A 24,252-nucleotide genomic window follows, 5' to 3' on the forward strand; every position below is an offset into this window, starting at 1 on the left:
TTCAAATTTGTCACTGTTTTTGGAACAGTATAATATTTTCTACATTTGATATTCTACTTTTTTCTAAACATTTAAAATTGTAATGCACGTTTACATTTGTTACTTCTAGCTGATATAACTAATTGATCCTAAATGTTGTGTTAATGGATGACATACATCAACATACGAATTTACAAAAATCATGTTAGTACATTCATTCTTAAGTTGAAAAGAATACACAGCCTTATTTTCCTCCTTTTAAAACATTGTATTCTTTACTCCAATATTTTGCAAGTCGCCTAACCTGTTGCGACGGGCTTCCTTCGTTACACAACGTTAATGCCACACTGGAAGAGAATCTTAATCGATATCACGTTTTGCCATGTAAGTAAGCGCCTATGGTTCACAGCCGAATATAAGATTTATACAAATCCAAGATGTCTGGCATTTGCTCTCTGGCAAAAAGATATTCATACAAGCTTGTTTACAGCCATTGTAAAATACAAAATAGGCATTTAATTGATTGGCAATGGCTTCCATCGATTGCATTTATACTTTACTTCTCCTGAAATTAGTTTAATTCTCGTTTTTTTGTTTAATGAGGACGATATAGGAGGTATTATATTCTTATTAACAAGTTGAATATAGTATAAATAAGTATATAAAGTAGAGATTAGTTCATAACAACTTATTCCATAACTCAAGTTAAATAATAGTAGAAACTTTTAGACTCAAACAGTTTACTGCTTAAGTAAGATTATGTATCAAATTATTAGTAGGCGCAATCTTTGGCATGAGCTATGTGTTGTCTTTCTTTTACTATTAACCACAAATAACTTTACTTGTGTCGGTAATGACTTTGAAATAAAAATAATAAAACAAATACAATTGTTTAACAAATTAAACACCTGCTTTTAAATAGATAATTTAACTAACATTCATCCTAAAATCTGTTTTGAGTAGTCATAAATGAATTTTAGGTCTTCGTCCAATTTTTACCGGTGCTTATTTTTGACAGTTACACAAAAAGAATTATGTTTTTACCGGTATACTTACATGTAACAATATACATATAACTCCCTTTTCATAATTAGTTATATATATTTAACAGAAAATAACTCTTGACTAATGTTCTACATTGGATATTCTATGATGGAAGTCTTTGTTAAGGACCATACATATGATCATTCGTATTATATGGTTGTTGTTGGTATATTTGTGTATCTAATCCTGGAGGACCATCCATATAAATCCTATTTGTACCAGTTTCGTAGAGCTATAAACATTGAAGTTAATTCAGTTAGTGTTTTAAATATTTTATTTACCAATTACAAACAAATATTTGGGGTTTGAAAATACTTGTGTTTATTGGATAATATGTACTTATAGTATGAAAAGGGAAGCAAATTTTCAAAAGTTAATCAACATTCATTACGTCCGTTTGGATTTTAAGCTCCAGAAAATTTAGAGTTTGACAAAAGGCAGTATATGCGTGGTAAAAGAATGATACAATTTTGATAGAAAAAGCAAAATTTTCAAAAGTTGATTAATATGAAATCCGTCCTGCTGGTACTCAACTGTTGCAAGATAACGAGGATTGATTATTTTCATTGTCAAGCATGCCATTTTCAAGTGTGATTTTGATTATTTACATTTGGTGGCACTGACACTGCAATAAACACCTTCAGTAAAACATGCACATGAACTAAAGTAACAATGTATAATGGTTGGAAAAATGACTTAACGTGTCGTTTAATAGTTCTACCAAAGCTTTTAAGTCATTTTTTTTTTATTGTTTTGTTGTGCATAGAATTTCCTTGTTAGCACGTTTATGCTCCATTTCGATGCTTTTCTATGCAGTAATTAGTTAGTTAGTTTCAAATAAAAAATATAGAATTCTTTTTGTTTTTTTCTGTCCTGCATTTTTAGTGCCGAGTTTGTCTTTCTTAGTATTTCCTAGTGTAAGTTTCATCTGTTTAGTTTCTTGTCCAATGTCGATCGTAATATGACAAGGCTGTATTAAGTTTTAAATATTAAGTGGGGAAGAATTTTGTTCACTTATTTATTTTAAAGCTTTTCCCTCGGAGTCAATACTTCTGTTGTCGATGTTCACTTGTAAATGTTGTTCAAATTTTAGAGTTCGTACGTTCCTGCAGGTAAAGGTAAATGCAGAAAAGCACTTCGAATCAAACTTTAAAGTGTTAATTCAGTCATCATTTGCTAAAGAACATATGACCTATATATGTTAATTAAGTAGTGCAATATATCCCTACGCGGCAGTCTGGTGAAATGCCCTTTTTTATCATCAACATTAACCTTTAAATGACATTATTACTATACTCACGTCAGTATTTACGTTTTCTCCATCTATCAAAACAAATAACTTAATTAATAACATTCTAAATAATGCAATCCTTATTACCTGGTAAATAATTGATGTTTAATCGATTAATCATTTATATCCGCATAACCAATGATAACAAGTTCAATTCTACTAGGAACATGGATAGTTACTGTAAATGAAACGTAAATAATTGAGGAAAGACTCGCAGTTAATGATAACCACTCATCATGTAGAAAACATTGCATGCGATTTGAAATACTCAAAGACAACCACATTTGCGTAGTTCATGAAAAAAAGAAAAAAATGACCTTGTACTATCAGTAAGGACAAAATGTGCGAATAATTATCATCGAATTCAATTTATGATAAGGTTCACGTCGGAACAAGGGATAGAAACATTGGAGGACTTTGCGAGGCCCTTAGCTCCTGCAAGACTCAAGATTGTTGGAAATACGCCGCAGCAGAAATTCGTCTTATGTACAGGTTTATACAGACGCATAGTTCAAACTTGAAAAGACAAAAAAGTTATTTTCCTGATCTTTAAAGGAATATATGAAATTTACGGGTCGTCGTCAACATGATATGCGGTATCTTTTAGAGGATTTCCTTGTGATTATTTCTATAAAGTTTGTCTAAGATAAAGTCATAAAATGAATACAGACGTTATTGATGGGTAGCGAGTCTTCATATACAATATTAACCCGGAATCAATTATGTCAGATATTTCTGAGATGAAAAGTATGGTGGTGATGATAACAACTCGTTGAGAAATTCTCCGCTCTGACCATATATATATATATGTATCTTACGATCCTTTACGACAGATAATTTAGCTAATCTGCAATCAATTTCATTGTCATGCCTAACATATCAAGTACGGTGTTACAACTCTAGATTCTACTGACGAGGAAAGGTAACACTAGACCACCGAAAGCTGAATGTTTTAGTTCAGTCTAGGTGGCAGAGTGGTCTAGAGCGCTGGACACAGTACAGGCGGCGTTGTCACGATATCCCAATAGCATGAGTTCGAATCCCGGCGAGGGAAGAACAAAACTTTGCTTCCGCTAATTTGCAGATTTAACATTGTTGTGCTGATATTTAGAGTAATTATGTATATATAATATATATATAAGTCTAAATTGAAAACAACGTTTAAACCAATGATTGCGTTGGATAAAAACCGCAATTTTCATATGTGTGCATGCAAAACAAATTTCTTGGTAGAGGGGTCTAAATACAGCACAAACAACATTTTCCAAAAGACCAAAAAAGTAAAAAAGTATATTTAAACAAAATGCATTTGACAAACAGGTCGAACAACGGATGTTCTAAAACCCTGCTGACTGCCATTGGTGATTGCCAAATAAACGGATCACAAGATATAACAAATTGGATCTTTATTATTAATTTAATACCAAAAAGAAAACAATAAACTTGCGAAAAAGATGGTATACCGCAAACATGAGGTGCAAAAATTTGTACACCATATCCGGATTTCGATGTTAGGAATCGAAACGGTATTTGGAAGGCCATATAATTTACCTCAATTTAGGATAGACTCTTGAATTTTGAAGAGTCGAAATAGGATGAACGGATCATATAAACCCGAAGGCAAATATAATACAAGCCAAAATGAAAAATATAAATAAGTCTAAATTGAAAACAACGTTCAAACCTATGATTGCGTTGGATAAAAACCGCAATTTTTATATGTGTGCATGCAAACAAATTTCTTGGTAGAGGGGTCTAAATACAGCACAAACAACATTTTCCAAAAGATATAATATATAATATATACATATATATCTGAGTCACGTAAATATACTATAGTATGTTTAAGTAAATGACTGAGAAGCAAATAACTTCTTATTGTAGAGGTTTCTAACACTCACTAACCACAAAATTTTCGCCACTGGTTGGGGGGGGGTGACGATCTTGACTAACCATGAGAGTCTCGCAAGGTCGGTAAACCAATCAATCATCATCCATCAATCCACAAAATACTCATTACATCTTCTAATATCATCATAAGTATTAATATAGTACATGTTGAAGAAATGAATCATTTTCGCCCTTTAATTAAATGAAATTAAAAAAACAAATAGTGGTGTCCATTCGTAGAAGGGTCGATTTTTGTCTGAAGTGGGGGTACTAAAGCTTCAATAACATAGCGTAAAACTTTTTTCCATCTTAAGCTTCCTTCTTTCGGACTTTTTCGTGAAACATCATAAAGAAGCATACGATTTCCCGCAAACTTGTATAGATAAATGTGATAAATGATAAAATTTATATATTTCTGTGGGTAGGGTTGAATAATTTACATTAGAATACAGAGATGCTTGAAATATATTAAGCGGTGCAATTGCCTTGTCAGTTATAGAATGAAAGATCCAATTTACCCATTAAACGCGTAAATTACGCCAAGAATTATCGTATATAGTACACGATTTTTTTCTGAAAATAGAAATGATATGAATAAAGCGTAATATCTAAGCGTATCAGTTATATATAATATACTAACCGTCGTATGTAGATCCATATGTAGGATTACCTGTAATAGAAAACATCGACTGCAAATTATGCATATTAGGAATATGGGAAATAACCGTAAAACGTTTTTAAAAATCTTTGTCAAAAGAGCAAAGTATGCGAAAGTAGTAGTAACTCCGTTAAATAAACTCAAATCAATAATTCTAAACCAAAATTAGACTACTTTCGGGAAACACTTGTATTGATCAGTTTCGAAAAACTGTCATCCTGATTCGTACATGTCCTTCCAATAACAATGCTGAAATACTTTTTTCAGGTTTTATGTTACTAAATTCAAATTTCGCAATGCATGGCAGTCAACTATGGCTTCAATTATTTCAACCTGTCATTTAAATAAGAAAAATACTATTATAAATAAAAGGACAGAGTTCGATGTCCCCCGCGTTGCACATATTTTATGTATCCGAGGTACAAGGGCAATAACTAAATAAACACTTTTTTCTGTTCTTTAAAACTTGTATAGAGAAATGAAGGTTTCAGAGCAAATGCAATGCAATTTCTGTTATAATTTATATTCAAAAGGGGCATAACTCGTTAAAAATATTTTACCAGCACTTATTTTCAAAAGTGTCAAAGACATTGCTGATATAAATCTATGATATAAGTTTGATAAAATTGTACACATGAGAGCGCTAACAATGCAATTTTCCATATAATTATTGTTTCCAAGGGACATAACTCTTTTAAAACTAATTGATCGGCACTGATTTTTGAACTTGTCCAAGACATTGCTGATATAAACCTATGATAAGAGTTTCATAAAAATCTGGCAAGAATGGTACAGAGCGCTAACAATGCAATTTTCCATATAATTAATGTTTCAAAGGGGCAGAACTCTTTTCAAAATAATTGATCGGCACTGATTTTTTAACTCCTCCAAAACATTGCTGATATCAACCTATGATATAAGTTCCATAAAAATCTGGCGAGAATTGTACAAATGAAAGCGCTAACGATGCAATTTTCCATATAATTAATGTTTCAAAGGGGCAAACCGCTTTTAAAAATAATTGATCGGCACTGGTTTTCGAAATCGTTTAAGACATTGCTGATATAAACCTATGATATAAGTTTCATAAAAATATGGCAAGAATTGTACATGTGAGAGCGCTACGAAGACCGGAAGGACGGACTGACGATGTCGTTAACATGTAGTGATCAATGCTAACAATACGATAGATATATTTAGTCAAAACAGTCAATATTTCAACAATAAATTACCTACATTTTGTAGCTTTATAAAACGACCTGTTTTAGTTAAAGGACGGCGTTACCCTTATCTAAGTTGGTAAAGCACGTAATGTACGTGTTCTTCTGTTGTTATTTATGGACTAAATTTCATATTTAAACTGTCACATATTTTACTCAATGGATATTTCATAATAGTTATAGAGGGCGAAGGTTGGTTTACATGTTTTATTATGGAATAATGACTCTTAAAGTGACGGGTGAAGCAGTGCTTCTGTTGACCATATATGTATCTTTAGATTTATAACTGCAAAAGAGAGACAGAAGATACTAAAGGGATGTTCAATCTCATCAACTCCAGCAGTGTTAAAAGAAAATTCCTTTGTAGAACAGTGGCTTGTAATCTAGTGGTAGATTTCAGGTGAAAAGTCATACTTCACTGTTACCACGTTATTGACAAAACAATCATTTTTTTCAAGTTCTACTACAAAAACATTTTTGGAACCTGATACATTAATTATTCGTTGTATCCGTTCAACTAGACGGTATCTTACTTATTAATTAATTTGTCATTACAATACCCGTCCGAAACAATAAAGTGGAGATACTACTGCAAAACTAATTGATGTCTATTTTTCAAATCACAGCCCATTGTATATAAGATGATGCCTGTCATTTCATGTAATTGTTTAAATATACAAAACTTTAAAATGACCATATTTATATAATATTGGCAAATTATCTATTTTACCTTCGTCTTTCAATCTACTACTAGACAAATCTCGCGCCATTCCAGAGGGAACACCATGTGGAGCTAAATGTAATGTAGGCGACTCCTCTTCAAGACGTTCATGCTTCATGCTAGATCCATAAGAGAAATGTGATCTGTTTCCAAAGAAACGATTAAGACCAACATAGAAAATCAAGATTATCAAACAGGTTATTCCATAAGCTCGGAAAGTCACTACAGTACCTGAAATTGTAATTTATGACAGTATATATGATCGAAATGTTATAGATAGAAAATAAATTAACTTAGTTAATTGTTTAATCTGGTTACCTGTGATCTGTTTTGTAGTGAACTTTTTTCATTTTTTTTTTCTTTAGCCGTGGCGTTTGTTTTTCTTTCGCATATTGTTTTTGATATCCCCCCATGGTATGTTCTCTATTTTTTATACTAGTACTAGTAATATATTTTCTCATAGTCTGATTCATTTACAAGATGTTTAAAAAATATATTTCAGGAGGTTTTAATACATTAGATACATTCTTTTTAAACAGTAAATTAATGAAAGATCATGTCCGATTTTAATTATATCTGTATTAAGCACATAAGTGATTCATACATACCATAGCTATATACCATGATACCACCAAACACAGCACCACACCCTCTTCCTAACCCATGATGTAATCCTTGTAATATTCCCTGGGCAGAAGAACGTAGCTCGGAAGGAATTGCATGTGTGATGTATGAACAACAGGCAGCCCACACAGCCGCGTGGGTAACTCCTGTGAAAAATGAATACAAACAATATAAAAAAAAAGATGTGGTATGATTGCCAATGAGACAACTCTTCACAAGAGACCAATTGACACAGAAATTAACAACTATAGGTCACCGTACGGCCTTCAACAATGAGCAAAGCCCATACCGCATAGTCAGCTATAAAAGGCCCCGAAATTACAAATGTAAAACACTTCAAACGAGAAAACTAACGGCTTAATTTATGTACAAATAAATGAACGAAAAACAAATGTGTAACACATCAACAAACGACAATCACTGAATCACAGGCCCCTGACTTGCGACAGGCACATACATACAGAATGTGGCAGGGTTAAACATGTTAGCGGTATCCCAACCCTCCCCCTAACCTGGGACAGTGGTGTTACGGTACAACATAAGAACAAACTATAAAAATCAGTTGAAAAGGCTTAACTCATCAGATAGATACAAATAGAAAAACATCTAACAAAAACATAGAGTTGACGTGGACGGGTACTTGTACTTGCGTAAATACACTGCAATAAAAAAAATCATGCATCTAAGACTAAATAAAGCCAATTAATTTTCAGAAAGAAAACAAAGCAAAAGTATAAAACACAAAAACAAAAACAAAACCAAAAAAAATGTTTCCTATATCATTGTTTAAACATGCAATATTTTTTTGTTGCAGTGTATTTACGCATCACGTATTTGCCTCCTGTAGTTGAGGTAAAATGGCAAGGAGTAAGTAAAATAATATGACAGATTCAACAATCTGGAGTCGTTTGGTTTAATTATCATGAACTCAACATTCAAAACACAGGATAAAAACGATTAATATAGGTCGTACGGTGGCCATGGCAATAGTTACTAAGTTCTACGTCATTTTGTCTCTGGTGGGGAGTTGTCTCATTGGTAATCATACCACATCTTCTTATGTTTATATAGAACATGTTAAAAGCGTTGATTATACAAGTTTACACTGCACAATATTTCAAACAAACCGAACTCTTATATATACCTAAATGTTCGGAAATATCATCATTATAATTAAAGACAAGGAAATTTTGTAAGACTGATACCGGAAATTACTAATGATTTCGGAAATGTACCTCATTATGTTTAAACACTTATACACCATTTACACAACATTTACAATAATTGTAAAGCTGTAGAGTTGAAAGAATTAAGTTTATTTTTATTAATGTATGCAGATGACATGGTCATTTTTTCGGAAACCAAAGATGGTTTGCAAGAGATGTTAAATGCATTGTATATTTATACTAAGAAATGGAAATTAACGGTAAATATTGATAAAACCAAAATTGTATTTTTTAGAAATGGTGGCTTAGTAAAGGAAGAAGATAAATGGTTCTATGATGATGTACAAATAGATATTGTTAACAAATTTACTTATTTAGGTGTTGTTCTTAATTTTAATGGAAAATTTGCTGTTGCACAAAAAAAAGTTGCAGAACAAGGTAGAAAAGCTATGTTCTGTTTATTTAGTAATATTAGACAATTTTCATTTAATTATGCCACGTTATTGTCATTATTTGATACATATGTGAGTTGTATTCTATGTTATGGTTCTGAAATATGGGGCTTCCATAAAGCTAAAGACGTAGAAAAAATACATATTGATTTTTGTAAAAGAATTTTGAATGTTAAAACAAGTACACCGAATGTCATGGTTTATTATGAACTTGGCAGATTTCCAATGTTAGTAACCAGGAAATTGCGTATATTTAAATATTGGATTAAGGTATTGAATAATAACAATTGTATATTACTTGGTTGTTACAATTATTTATATGATATGTGTTTGAAGAATCCGAATGACAAAAATAACTGGGTTTGTAATATACGAAAGGAATTGTTCCACCTTGGTTTAAATGATCTGTGGTATTCACAAAATTCTTTATGTAAAGATCATATTATGGTTATTAAACAGAGACTATGCGATATTGTCAAACAAGAGTTTGATGCTACTTTAGATAGGTCATCAAAATGTTTTTTGTATAGATATATGATATCCAATTTTTCTTTGCAGTCATATTTATGTAAACCAATACCCGAAATTTACAAAAAGTGTATTGTTAAATTTAGATTGTCATCACATAATCTAGCTATAGAGAAAGGAAGGTATTCTAATGTAAAAAGAAACCTTAGAACCTGTACATTGTGTATTGATGATATTGAGGATGAAATGCATTTTATTTTATCATGTCCTTTATATTCAAATTAGTGTGAATGTTTGATAAAACCATATTATTGGCGTAAGCCATCTGTTTATAAACTTTTACAATTATTAAGCACTACTAATGTAAAAGACTTGTGCATCTTAGAAAAATATATATTTAGAGCACTGAAGCTCAGAAATGACTGTTTTCAGTAAGTTGATTTGTAATTCATTTGTTACATATATTTGCTTTTTGGAATTATATTTATATGTATTTATTTTTTTTGTGTATTTAATACTTCTGTTTTTTTTGTCATGATCGTATATTTTTGTAATCAATATTAAGTATATATTGATTATACATGTACCTATATGTTGTAAAACATTTGGTTAATAAAGAATTGAAATTGACATTATGCTAGCCAAACTACACGTTTGAAGATTTTGAACATTCATGAAGAGATTCCTTTGTTATAGATCAGAGATAGTTTCCAGGTTATAATCGGCTCAGACGTTTCATATATTCAAGCTTGTGGTGTTTCTTTCGCTAGTTTAATAAAATTGAGTCATTTGAAGAAGAAAAAAGGAATTTTATAATAGTCCTCTGTAGAGTAAGTGTAATGATCATACAGAACTATATAGTTACTACTTACCCTGTATTAGTTCAAAAGGAAGCACCCACCATGGATTCTTAAGTAACGATATATAGATAAATCTTGCAACATTTCCCAACAAACCGGCATAAAGCACCCTAATATGTCCTGAAAAAAACATAGAAAAGTCATCATCAAATAGTGATAAAACATCCTGGCATGCAGATTGTCACCTTCTGCAGACATTCTCTATCATTGTTCACACTGCGTTTGTTGCATCTCAGTATGGATGACAGACAACTGAATAATGGATACTGTAAATTAATTATGTGCAACATCGATGTAGTAGAGATAAACGACACGTACCACAACTACAAAGCTGTTACACTGCACATAATACGACGAACACGACTTTTTGGGAAATCTATATTCTAACACAATATTGCAGACTTCATTTACAAAATCGAATTGATAACCTTGTATAGAACATAAGCATACATGTACAATGGAGTGTAAAGCTTGAAAGACTCAAATATAATTTTAGATATCCACTTTAAAACGAAAATCTTCGGATATCAGGACTGATATTAAAATGAAACCTTCTCAGGTACACAATGATAATTTAGACAAGTATATTTCAACGACAGTTTAATTGTATATTAACTAATTGGTAGCCAGTAAGTTTTGTCTGTGTGTTGAATAATAGCCATACATTGTAGACCTCACCGAGGGAGTTCGATTTCAGTGAAGGCAAATAAACATTGCAATGGTCAAAGGTAACGTTTAAAACTACTCATTTCTGTGAACTAAATTAGCCGATATATAGTTAAAGAAGCTTTGTTTGTCAAAAATTTTACTACGGTTAATGAACAGGCTAACTTTTAAAAATGAGTAAATTTCAGTTACCGATATCTGAAGTAGTGATTCTAGACAAATAACTCGCGGTAAAGAAAATTCAACGTCAAAGCAATGGACTCAGATTAAATAACTCACAAGCCTACAGAGACTTAAAGAGATTACAACACCTGTTACATAATTCATTTATATTGATCTTTATAGCATTAAACTAACAAAGAGCCAATGTTAATGTGTTTAATTATTTTTATTGGTATTATCTCAAAGATTTCTATTTTCATCATTAGTTGTATTTCTTTTGTATTTGCTTTTGTTCGGTAATAATCGATTATGCAACATTATCTGTAGAAAAAAAATCCATTATTTTCTAGTTAATTATAAAAGATATTATAATTTCATGTTGTTGATATAAGGGAGCAATGTAAGGTTCACATAAGATTCTTATAACTTTATTAGAATCTTCAATTAGCTTCCCAATAGTCTTATTGATTTTAGAACCAGTAATATAATCGACATATATATTAAAAACAACTTAAACGGAAGATTTTATACACACAGAAGAAGAAGTATACTTGACAACAAAATTATTTTCATTAACCTGTGTATAATATGACGCAGGTTTTTTCAAAAGTGATGATTTTCTAAATATCGTTTAACATTTCACAGTGGTATCATACTTTAACTTTGTTTAAACCTGTTTATTTGCTTTTGACCTTAATTATTTATCCCTTATAATTTTTATTTTCTATGTATTTGCATTCAGGTATCGCAGATCAAATTTATTCGTTCATTGTGTGTTAATTTACGTTTTTTGATTGAGTTAAGTCTTTCAATTGATATTTTATAGTGTGTCTTTCTATGTTGTGATGTTATACTACTGTTTCAGAAAAGGGAGAAGGTTTGGTACCATTAAAACGTTTAATCCCGCTGCAAGTGTTTGCACCTGTCCTAAGTCAGGAATCTGATGTACAGTAGTTGTCGTCTGTTTATGTAGTTCATACGTGTTTCTCGTTTTTATATAGCCAATGCTCCGTGTTGAAGGCCGTACTTTGACCTATAATGGTTTACTTTTATAAATTGTTACTTGGACGGAGAGTTGTCTCATTGGCACTCATAACACATCTTCCTATATCTAATTAGAGGAATGACAATGAATAACTATCAAACTTCGCTGACAGTATTTTCAAAGAACTGTGTGATAGGCTATGTGATTAGTCGCATTAATTTAGGTTTTTTTTAACATCTTCTATATTTTGATAAAATGATTGGTCGTTATTTCCTTAACGTGGAGTGCCAAATATTTCATGCATTTTGAGGAGAGACAATAGTAATGAATCTAATGGATGGGCTCTGCAAAGAGGGTTGACTGGGTGAAAGAATTCTTGTCCGTTAGTGAATGTATTCAAATAGATCTATTCACATACCAAAAAATACAGGTCTTTAGAAAAATATCTCCATCTAATATTTCTAAGATACTTGTATCTTTGCATTGGTCTTCTATCTTCTATGGATATTTTGTTTCATTGGCAATCATAACACATCTCCATATGCTTATGTGTTCTCTCCGGGCACTCTGGCTTCCTCCAAGAACAAAAATTGCAACCACGACATAGCCAATAGTGCTGATATTGGTGCTAGACACCAACAATTAATCAATCAATCAATAATATTCCTAATTATCTGTCATATCATGTTCCGAAATGTGTTGAGTATGAATGTTATATGTAAATGTCATTATATATATTAAGAAGTAAGGTCACTTATTACTGATATGACTGTCTACCAGATTTATCCTTGTCACGAGTTATACGACAGGTACCAATAGTTAAGCATGAACTGCTTAGTCTTCCAATCCATTTGAGTTCACTCCGGTTTCATTAGTGTTTGCATTGCTCAGTATTCAATTTTCTGTGGGTGTTTTTTCGGTGTTTTCTTATTTTTTCTAATTCCAAAGTGAAGAGGGTCCAAGCAGTCGATTATGTTTCACCCCTTCCAGCTATTTTTTTTCCCAAATTAAAATATGACGATATGTTTAGCAAAAATGGATGGTGAAACCAAACATTTCGACTAGTACAAATGTGCATCATATTCAAATTAAAAAAAATGATTGATAAATTGGTGGATGGATGCTTAACTTTTAGAGACAAATACTACACACGTATTTTTGAATACAAAATATGAAATTGATAAGCAAGATATCCAATTGATATACAACATAAAGAGATGAATAAATAATATACTAACAATGAATAATTATTGAAAATCTAGTATTAACATAATAGCCCGACAATATTTTGATATATGTTCAATATAACGACCATAACAGTCTATATCAATCGCTAATTACTTAACACGTTGACGCTATGCGATTATCTACTCAACTAGATATATTTGCCAATAATCAATTATCTGTTAAAATATTATTATTGGAAATAGCGGAGTTCAATAAATATAACGCACATTCAAGAACTTGATATTGTTGGATTAATAACATAAAAAGCGAGTGTCCATTCGACGAAAATTCGGAAACCACTTGATTGTCAATCAGTTCAATTTCTGTATTCAATATTTGTATCGAAAATGCATTTTCCTTAATTATCGTTATACTAAAATATTAGTAAATGTACTTGCTTATGTCTATGTGTTATCAAAAAGCAAACCGCGGATAGTGAAATGGCAAGTGTCACAACAATGATTTCAGCGACCGATTTGAGATGCATTATTTCAAGGGGGAAAACACCGTACATAATAGGCTGAGATCAAAGCAACGGTTTAGTAAAATGGACTAAAAAGCATACTGAGATTTAGATGTAACAAATTCAAATATTTGTTTTATATATTGATACAAAAATGCATAAGTAGTAATGGACTTCTGATAGAAATCTTGTTTTAAGTACATTTACCTTACTCTATATGTCCTTGTACAGTTTTGATCTTTATAGAATTAAACTGACACAAATCTAGTGTTAAAGCATGTAATTACTTTTATCGGTTTTATCTCAAAGATTTCTATTTTCATCCTTAGTTGTATTCCTTTTGTAAGCGCTTTTGTTTGTTTATAATCGATTATGCAACGTTTCTCAATATTTTCGTGTTGTAATTATAAAAGTTATTTGTATTTCATGATATATAAGTGATCGATATAAAGATCGATGCTAGAATCTTAAACAACTTTTGAACATACATAATGATTTTTAGCACCAAAATTCGCCATTTAGATAAAAAAAAAATATGAAAAGTGACAATGAATAACTACCATATTTCGGTGGCAGTGGTGCATTACTTCTGTCATAGTCTAGATTGACTCACGATTCAAGCTTATTTGCATTTCGAAATATATTTCGTATTTTGATTGATTGATTTGATGATTGCTTTTTGCTTCACAACCAGTAGCAATATTTCATACATATCCAGGACCTGATCAAAGTATTTATAAATCAAATAGGTAAGGTCTTCAAAGAAGGCAAACTGGAATTAAGGGCGGGGAATTAAGACTGCCAACCGGAAAAGATGGTATGTTTGATAGCGACCAGAATTTTGTATTGCACGTGGAAGAGAATTTATTCATTGCACACAACAAAACGGACATCACTTAAGCTTACACATTTTAACCCTCGAATGGAGAACTGAGCTGTTATAAAGTATAACATTATGTAATAAGAAGTTACCTAAATAATAACTGAATATGAATGACTATTTTAAAAGATATTTTGCATTTTATCAGCAACACGACAGGCGCCATTAGTAGAAATATATAAAAATAATATATATGCGTATAATAAAGCCAATACAACGACAAGAATAGTATATGTCAACCGCTTATTACTTATTACGTAGGTGTTGTCTATTCTATTTAATGTAATTGTCAATAATTAATTGTTTTTCCAAATATTATATATATAGTTGGCAATAGTCATATTTTATGAAGATCACACTTCATCCAAGAACTAGATATAATTCGATTGACAATTTCAACAAAAATCCGACCATACAATTTCTCCTTTTTTACAAATAATGCCATATTTAAAAGTAAATGTTCTTGCTTTTGATTAGTCTTATTTCTTAAATTATATATTCGAATTACTTTTTACCTAACTACATAATGGTTTGCCCATTTATACTTATAAAGAGTAAATAGCAAATCGTTGATTTAACATTAATGTCACGGAATGCCCAGTAATTTAGTGTATGGGCATGATTCACAAATGTGAATTCCCAGTAATTCGGTATATGGGCATGATTCACAAATAGGAATGCCCAGTAATTCGGTATACGGGCATGATTCACAAAGCTAGTGCTGACTTCGTTTTTTTTTTTACATTATGGAATAACAAATTTACATAAAATTCCTGTATGAAATAAAGTAAATGGGAGTATACATTAATGAGACAGATTTGAATAACCAAAATACATCTAAAATGTCTAAATCACATTAAAGTGTTTCTGATGAATGAACGAAAAATGAAAAAAAACAATTTTATAGCTAAACACCGTCATAAAGGAACTCATGTGTTTTGTGAGTGTGATGTTTTTTCTTTCTCCATTCTATATATTGAGTACATATATGACTTATTCCTAGTTAGAAAATGAACCCAGTAACCCCATAATATTTTCATTAAAACGGAAGTGTTCGCAGCAATAATAAATTATATCCTTTTTAACAAAAGTGTGTGAATATATTTGCCAGACATTGCTATTTTAGTCCCACAAAAAATTCATATTTATGATTTTCTTGCAGCACGGTTAACATTCAACTTATTCAATATTCTACTTTATATAGCGTGATTGAAAAGTATTATATGACGTTCTTTTGATTATCTCTTATAACAGGCGCCATAATATGATTGATTTAATATGCCCCATAGGATGCAGGAGATGATATCAATATGTCTAGTCTTCCGTTTTATGAACATTGACATTATAAGCAAAATAAAGATCAGAAAAAAAGACAAGATAGAACAGCGATGCATATTGCCGTAGAAATTATCAATTTGTTGACAGAAAAATAGAAGCAATTTCTAATTCATTCCAAATCAATAACTGTAAAACATCTTCTGAAAGGGTAACTATTCCCGTTTTATCAAAACTTTTTAGAATAACTATAGAGAAAAAATAAAATAAAAAGTCGTCTCATATATTCGTCGCTGACGCCACTCAGATAGGATAAGACAATATCTTATACAGCGTTTCATCTCGGCCTCTAGTAAGTGTTCTACAACTATTTTTCAGTACTTTAACTAGTGCCTTAACTACAATCAAAGAACTTTCATTATCTTTTGAAATTAAGCATAAGCAAGTAGTGGAATTTACTATTTTTTAGTGTAAAAATTTCTTTGGATGTTCCAGTTAAATTACGTGCTTTTGATGGTGCTTTTAATTCCGTTGACAGTTTTGACTTTTCGACCCTTCAAACTGCAAAATTTAACACTAACATTGCATATTTTTATTCCAAATGTTATTGTAAAATTTGGCATCGAAGAACATTTTGAAATAAAGAATACTGATATGTGTACCTCCAAATTTTGGTTTTATAGAAATAAGAAGATGTGGTATGAGTGCCAATGAATATGTATGGCATACCATTGTCCTTTTTGTTTTGATTAAGACAGAAAAACAGTTGCAGTTTTAATGTTGATAGCAATCTTAAGTATACCTATGAAATGTGATATTTAGAACTGTAGTGAATTCAGACTTGAAAGATTGAAATAAAACTAAGGAAATTGATCCCACGTCTTTGTAAAAACGTCACCAGTTAAGTGTTACTTAAGGAATCATAATTGCTTTCGTGTAAAATGGACGACATAATATTGATATTCAGCACGATAATTCTATTTTGCTGCTCAAATACTTATAAACTCTTTAATAAGGAAGTTCATTGATTTTCAGTCCCGAGAGACCTTGTTTTAGTGACGTAATCAATTGATAAGATTGTTTTAAAATACTGTAAGTAATGCTCTATGCTGATCTTACATATCTAATACTTTTTTTAACTGTCACAATGTCTCTGTAGACTTCTTGACTTTACAAATTGAGAGTATCTAGGCTAAGTCCCATTTCTTGTTTTCATGACAATAAATGGAAAAATCTGAAAAATGGCATCTGTTATGTCAACCAAAGTTTTTTAAAGCGATTCGTGGTAAACATTCACACGAGGTTAGTAGAAAACACTGTTCAACCTGTGTTGCTTCACAAAAAAAGGACGTAGTAATTATTTTAACTAAAGCAAACCTCCTAGTTTCTGAAGTATATTTTGGTATATGAAATGCAAAAACTCAATTGAACAAAACATCCGCGCTCCTCCATCTGTATAAATATGACATACTAGTAATCAATTATACGGAAACATTTTAATCAAAAGAATAGGAAAAGAAGGTACACATTCTATAGAGTACTTAAGATTTTAATGGGTCCTCGAAAGGGTCGGACCAACTGAACAAACCAAATATATTATGCGTATGCACATTATAGACAAATATATCATTTATTTGTACGAGATTAAGCAAATGGAAGAAAAGCAAGACTCTCCGTTTTATCCGGAAAATTAACCTTGACACTTTAATGTTTTACTTTTTTAATTCCAAGCTGTTGTCTGATTTTTACAGAAATCGACATGGCTTAAACAAACACCGCAAAGAGGTCATCTCAAAATGAGATATGACGTTATTTCAAAATTACCCTTCGCTCGACATTTCTTGAAGCAGAAGATCAAACTTACCTCTGTGAAAAATTGTGTATCTACAATAAGTAGTTTTTGAGTAATAAAATTTTCAAATTTTATAACCAATCAAGTCAGTCTCATTAGCCAAAATGTTGAGAAAATGGGTGAGGGGTACAAGAAATGATTTTACCAGATACATGTACATCCCATATCATTTTTTTCAATTCAAATTTCTTAGATATGTATTTTTTCAATCATTTATAACAACGAAGTTGAAATAATATGCTTTTTGTTCTAAAAAAAGAGAAAAATCTCAAATTTCCAAAATGGTAAATTTGACACGATATTCGTCCACTTCATCTTTAGTGAAAGTATGAAAAAAAAGTTTAATTGTGAAACTGTGATTTTTTTCATGATAATAGCCCAAAAATGGGTAAAAATTGATGAAAAATGGGAAAAATCATCAAAATTGGGTACTTTCAAATGGCTGTAGCAAAAAAAGAAGTGCACCACCATATGATTTTTTCTTCACCAATCATTTTTTACAGTCATATAATGCCAAAAATCAGGTTAAGAAAAAAAGTTTAATTCTAGAAATGTTTGGCTCCTCAGAGGTGTACATCCTGAACTCCGGGAATTTGAAAACCCTTGTTGTTACGTAAAAGTACTAACTTTTTTCCGTGTTAACTTTATATAAAATATTTTAACTAATCAGTCAATCCTTAATCAATCATATATATCCAACAGTTATGTTCTTTGAGGGAAGCCATCCATTTATAAAACTCGTGTTTGCAAACACTATTTCAGTTTCTATATTGATTTCTTGCCTTCATTCTTTACGTTGTATTGATTCACAGAGAAAGTGTACGACATTGATTCAATTTCATTTGAGACTCCCACATCATAATTTAGTATCTATAGACAGAGAGAACTTCTACATTAAAATGACAGTGATAAACTGAATAGAATTGATCATCTATACTTTTGCGTTGATTAACACTTGTAAAAAATATCACAAACTACAAATGAATTGGAAATGACCATTTCCGTTGAAATCATCCCACACAAGTTTCTTTTATTAGCTGTACAGATTTGCCTGACTATTTGAAGAAATCTTCTCTCTCAGCGACATTTAAAATGGCAATGATCTGTTGCCATAAGATCGGGAACACGGAGGACAGTAAAGAGGGTCCGGATAACGTTTACAGAATAGAGAATAAAGGGCAAATACTACAGAAAAATGTTCAAAAAAATAAAGAACAGATGAAATAGGCTAAAAAAAATTATTTTAATGGGGTGCTGAAATAAAAAGAAGAGAATAATGGGCAAATAAACAGTAAAGAAGGTCCGGATAGGGACTAAAGAATAGAGAATAATGGGCAAAAGAACAGTAAAGCAGGTCCGGATAGGGTCTAAAGAATAGAGAATAATGGGCAAAAGAACAGTAAAGCAGGTCCGGATAGGGTCTAAAGAATAGAGAATAATGGGCAAAAGAACAGTAAAGCAGGTCCGGATAGGGTCTTAAGAATAGAGAATAATGGGCAAAAGAACAATAAAGAAGATCCAGATAGGGTCTAAAGAATAGAGAATAATGGGTAAAAGAACAATAAAGAAGGTCCGGATAGGGTCTAAAGAATAGAGAATAATGGGCAAAAGAACAATAAAGAAGGTCCGGATAGGGTCTAAAGAATAGAGAATAATGGGCAAAAGAACAATAATGAAGATCCGGATAGGGTCTAAAGAATAGAGAATAATGGGTAAAAGAACAATAAAGAAGATCCGGATAGGGTCTAAAGAATAGAGAATAATGGGCAAAAGAACAATAAAGAAGATCCGGATAGGGTCTAAAGAATAGAGAATAATGGGTAAAAGAACAATAAAGAAGATCCGGATAGGGTCTTAAGAATATAGAATAATGGGCCAATACTACAGAAAAATTGGCCAAAATATAATGAAAAGTAAAAATAGGCAGACTGTGACTTGACTATAGGTGTTGCTGTTTACCTTGACCTATTGTTTAACTAGATTGTAAAATTGACAATACAATTGGAACATTTAAATTGACCAGTTGGTATTGTTAGAGTTGATGATTAGATGATCACTCATGCATTTAGAGTCTACCTTGAGGCTGTCCTTCACTTTTACCTATCTAATAGCCATGACAGCATCACGGTAGACCCTAATTGCATGAATGATCATCTATTCATCAACTCTAATAATACCAACTGGTCAATTTAAATGTCCTAATTGCATTGTCAATTTTACAATCTGTAGAACAATAGGTAAAAGGTAAACAGCAACACCTATAGTCAAGTCACAGTAAAAAAAATAAAGATTTTAATGGGTTGCTAAAATATATAGAAAAGAGAATAATGGGCAAATTTATAAGAATAAAATAATATATAGATAAAATGGCTTGAAAATACAGAATTGAAGAACACAACCTATATCCAGACCATCAGTAAATGTAGCAATTAACGTTCTTTTGGATTTTACTCAATTGGTGAGTGAGAAGTTTGAAATTACGCATCAATAAACTCCGTCCAAATTCATGTTTAAACCTATTGTCTACCTTTGCGATCACCTATGACAAGAGATTTATCTTCGCCCTTTATGTGGATAGTTGTCTTATTGGTAATCATACCATACTGAATTTCCTTATCTTTATAGTAATTAGCATACAGCTTTAGTTTAAGAGTTAGTTATGTACTAGTATCTCTAAATGACATTGCAATAGCATTTTATCTTATTTGTGAAGTTCATTTGATACCAGATTATAATCAGAGCAATTTCATTACCCACTGTCCCTTCTTAATTTTTATCTTTTTATCTACTAAAAATGCAATATTGCTATTTAAACACAAGCACTGGGGTTCAGGTTTTCAAATACTCATTCTAAATACATGAGAGCAATTTAACTTAAATAAACTTTTAAAAACATACTCTTACATACTTTTGTCGTTTTGTCAAGCTTACATAATCTGTCAATTACGATCTGTCATCATCGTCCTAAATATGATTGAAACTAGATGTATGCAAGCATCGATATACCGATTTTTGAATTGATGAATTATAAAATAAACTTTCATGATAAGCTGCACGAATTCTTCTAAGACAAAGAAACAGTTCTCGGTCAATTTCAACAAATAAATAGACAATGTATGGTTGTATTCAATTATCAATCAATACATCTCCAAAGGATTTAGTAAATTGACACCATAAGCAGTCTGAGAAAAATCAAGACATTGTGAAATGCGAAACTATACATTGGACAGGATGTCGGACCATTTGTGTTCACTAATGTTTATTTTTTTATTGAAAATAAAATCAATGTGTATAGAACCGTAAAATAAAATATTCAAATATCAGTATACTCAAATGTATATATAATGAATATATGTATAATGCTTTGATAAGTAAACATCAAAAATTAAGAATTTTCAAAAGAACCAACTGGTTACCATGGAGCATGTTTTGATTTACGAGCTCTGTATACAAGCATAACACTGACATGCATACTTTTATGACAGTATTAAATATTATTACTACTCATCCGATTCATTCGTGTTTGGATTCAACAATCCACTATTGTATAATGCGTTATCAACTGACAATTATTATGATTATTCGGTGTTTTTAAAGGAAACACGGCCAGTTTCATTATTGGAGCAGGATCTACTGTCCCTTTTAGAAGCACTTGAGTTAATCCCGGTTTTTTTTTATCGGGATCGTGCAGCTAAGTATCCTGTTTTCTGTTTAATGATTTGTAGACTTAGTGTCTTTTGTCGTTTTTGGGGGATTGCATGCGGGGTTTTTGGGGTTTTTTTTTCACAGTGAAACTTTCTCTTAAATTAACGACATGTTAGACTCGTCGTTGGTATTGAGAACTTTAAGCAGCGTTTTTATCGTACACAAAAGTTTGTGATTAGATCAAGATAAAAAAAAATAGTGCTTTTCTCAATTTGCCACTCTGATCAGATATTTAAAAGATGACAAATATAATGTGATATTCGAAAAAAAAGTCGCTTAGGACGAGGAAATTTACTGTAATCGATTTTTCTCTGCTATTCTCTTATTTGTTTTGAAATAAACAGAAATTATCACACCCACGAACAATACCATGATAGGCTTCTTAGACTAATTTTAAAGTCAAGTTATGCATATATTTCATGTAATTTGGAGGGATTATATGGTGTTCTTTGATCTAATTTTACAAATACTTACCAAAAGAAGAAATTATTTTACGACTAAAGAAGAATGCTAGCAATTCAGAAACATGATTAAGTATGGAGGCCACACCAAACAATGTAGGACTACCACCAATGTCTTGTAAATGCCAAAACAGGAAAGTGAATATCAAACCAATACCAAATCCCATAAACCAGGACACAAATAGTACTGAAATATACTTGAATGTTGCAAGCATCTTTATAACAGCGATCCATTTTCCTAAAAATGGTTCTTCAACGGCGTCTTCTGTCGGTTGGGATACAGCATCAGTGACCATATCCGGTCGCTTGTCAAGAGTAATCTGACAGTCAATGCCTTCCTGTTGCTCCGATGCTTGCTTTTGAACAGCAGCTTTTGATTCTAAGTAGTTTATATCACTGTCGGCATCGTCGAAAAGAAGCCCAGAATGAGGACGTTTCTCGCCCGTTATTTTCTCCATCACCCTATCTTTTACCCGAACTACAATTTCAATAAGCTGTATGTCTCTCCCGCCTTGATGGTGTCTGAATTGGAGCTGGGTTGCAGTTATCAAAGCACAACTCATCAAGACAGAAAAGACTGCAAAACAAATTGTATAATTCTTTTCAGCAATGTGCTTAATACCACAAGGATGATCTGGAAAAGTTGATGAATGATCTAACGCAAGACCAACGAAAAACATTGCTAGACCCCAACCTAGCGAGCCGAACATACGTTGACGGCCATAATTGTCAATATCTTCGCCAAGATATTCAAGTGTTACTGAATCTACAAACGTAATGGCCGGTGCACTAAAGAATTCACCAATGACAATCAATAAAAGTAAAGTGAAAAATGTGTCCTGAACGTCTTTCCTGTCGTAATATATAGAACTAAACATAGGTTTGATAGAATCATCAGATTTTCTATTTATCGTTGTTGTCTCAAGACTCTGTGTTGGCTTAGTGGTGGACATGTTTAGAAGTTTGTGCATTCCTTTATGGATCTGAACAATAATCGGGTGGTGGGTACTACCTTTCATTTCAGATGTCTTATTGCTGTTTTGAAGTACATTGTGTATGCCTTTGTATACATGATGAGCCACTGTATGTATATGAGGATGAATAGTTGTCTTTCTTTGAAGAATTCCGACTATGTCAACTGGTTGAATTGTAGTTGAGCTAGGTATAACCTTGTAACTGGGACCTTGATTAAGAGCGCGTTTATACCTAAGGACATATCCGGGAGGTATCTCATGAGTGGCATTTCCGGTCAAACAATGGTCATGCGGTGGTTTAACAAACGCTATAGCAAGAGTGAATACTATCCAACACAACAACGAAAACAGGAGCAGTTCTTTGGCTTTTCTATACCTGTCAGCAAGACTTCCCCAAAATGGCGCACTGCAAAATTCTATAAATGGTCGGAATCCCATTAAAAGACCACTCTGAGTTGGATTCATAGCCAACTGCTTGAAGTAAATTGCAAGCAGTGGGAAGAGTGATCCAAATGCCGCAAAGAAAAAGAAGTAAAATAATTTACATATCAATAAATCTCTATTTACATAAGTGAAAAGTGTATCTATAAGATCACGTTTTGGTTTTTGTTTATTATACCCAGAATCTAACGAATGAACTTTGTACTTCCTACTTTCTCTAGACGGTGATCTTTCCTCCGCGTCACTTTCATCCGAATCAAATTCCAGTGCCATGTCGCTTTTGTTTCCAATGAAGATATTTTTATTCGAAAGTTCTACACTTACACAGATTATTTCCTGAACCGTTTAAATCAAAGTTAGATAATTGGTATGCGCATAACTCTCTCAATGAATTTTCCAATATCTGGTGCGACAATGCTAGTAGTAGTCAAACTTCGGTTATTAAATGTAGAATTGATCCTGTTTATCTTCTAAGATTCATCTTAATTGCTTTCAAGTCTAATAAATCCCACACAATATGTTCAAAAAGCTTTAACATAGCAGCAAAAACTGTGTTAATACAGGTTAAATAAAATGTTGCACATAGTAAACTATAGTAATATGTGGCACATTGTAAAAACGGTAAATCAATGCATAATGGTATGGTTGTTTTGTAAGAGTTCCGTCCGTATGCAAAGTTTTATATGTAATCTCTTCCTAATTAGCTGACCGCACTGTTAAATCACTTGTCAGGAAAAGATATTTTGAAAGCCTGTAAACTATCCTGTATTCAAATTGTAAACTCTGAA

At 31.8% G+C, this 24,252-nt stretch overlaps 1 protein-coding gene across 1 annotated transcript; it reads right to left on the bottom strand.

Annotated features, from left to right (window-relative positions):
• Positions 1 to 24,252, bottom strand: LOC127729910 (major facilitator superfamily domain-containing protein 6-like). Its single transcript, XM_052237844.1, has 7 exons — positions 22,063 to 24,252; positions 10,386 to 10,493; positions 7,412 to 7,573; positions 6,813 to 7,034; positions 4,845 to 4,874; positions 2,324 to 2,346; positions 1 to 1,255 (listed from the first exon to the last, which is right to left on the bottom strand). Exons 1-7 carry the CDS (start codon positions 23,735 to 23,737, stop codon positions 1,145 to 1,147), a joined length of 2,331 nt encoding a protein of 776 aa, XP_052093804.1. The 5' UTR covers positions 23,738 to 24,252; the 3' UTR covers positions 1 to 1,144.

The sequence above is a fragment of the Mytilus californianus genome, unplaced genomic scaffold, assembly GCF_021869535.1.
Source record: "Mytilus californianus isolate M0D057914Y unplaced genomic scaffold, xbMytCali1.0.p SCAF_2, whole genome shotgun sequence".
In the NCBI taxonomy this organism is placed as follows: domain Eukaryota; kingdom Metazoa; phylum Mollusca; class Bivalvia; order Mytilida; family Mytilidae; genus Mytilus; species Mytilus californianus.

Excerpts from the sequence above, each read along its gene's own strand:
- LOC127729910 (XM_052237844.1), bottom strand. The coding sequence starts at position 23,737 with ATGGCACTGGAATTTGATTCGGATGAAAGTGACGCGGAGGAAAGATCA. Across the intron at positions 7,035-7,411 it reads TATCATGGTATATAGCTATG|GTACTGTAGTGACTTTCCGA; the intron begins GTATGTATGAAT and ends TTACAATTTCAG. Across the intron at positions 4,875-6,812 it reads TAGTAGATTGAAAGACGAAG|GTAATCCTACATATGGATCT; the intron begins GTAAAATAGATA and ends TTTCTATTACAG.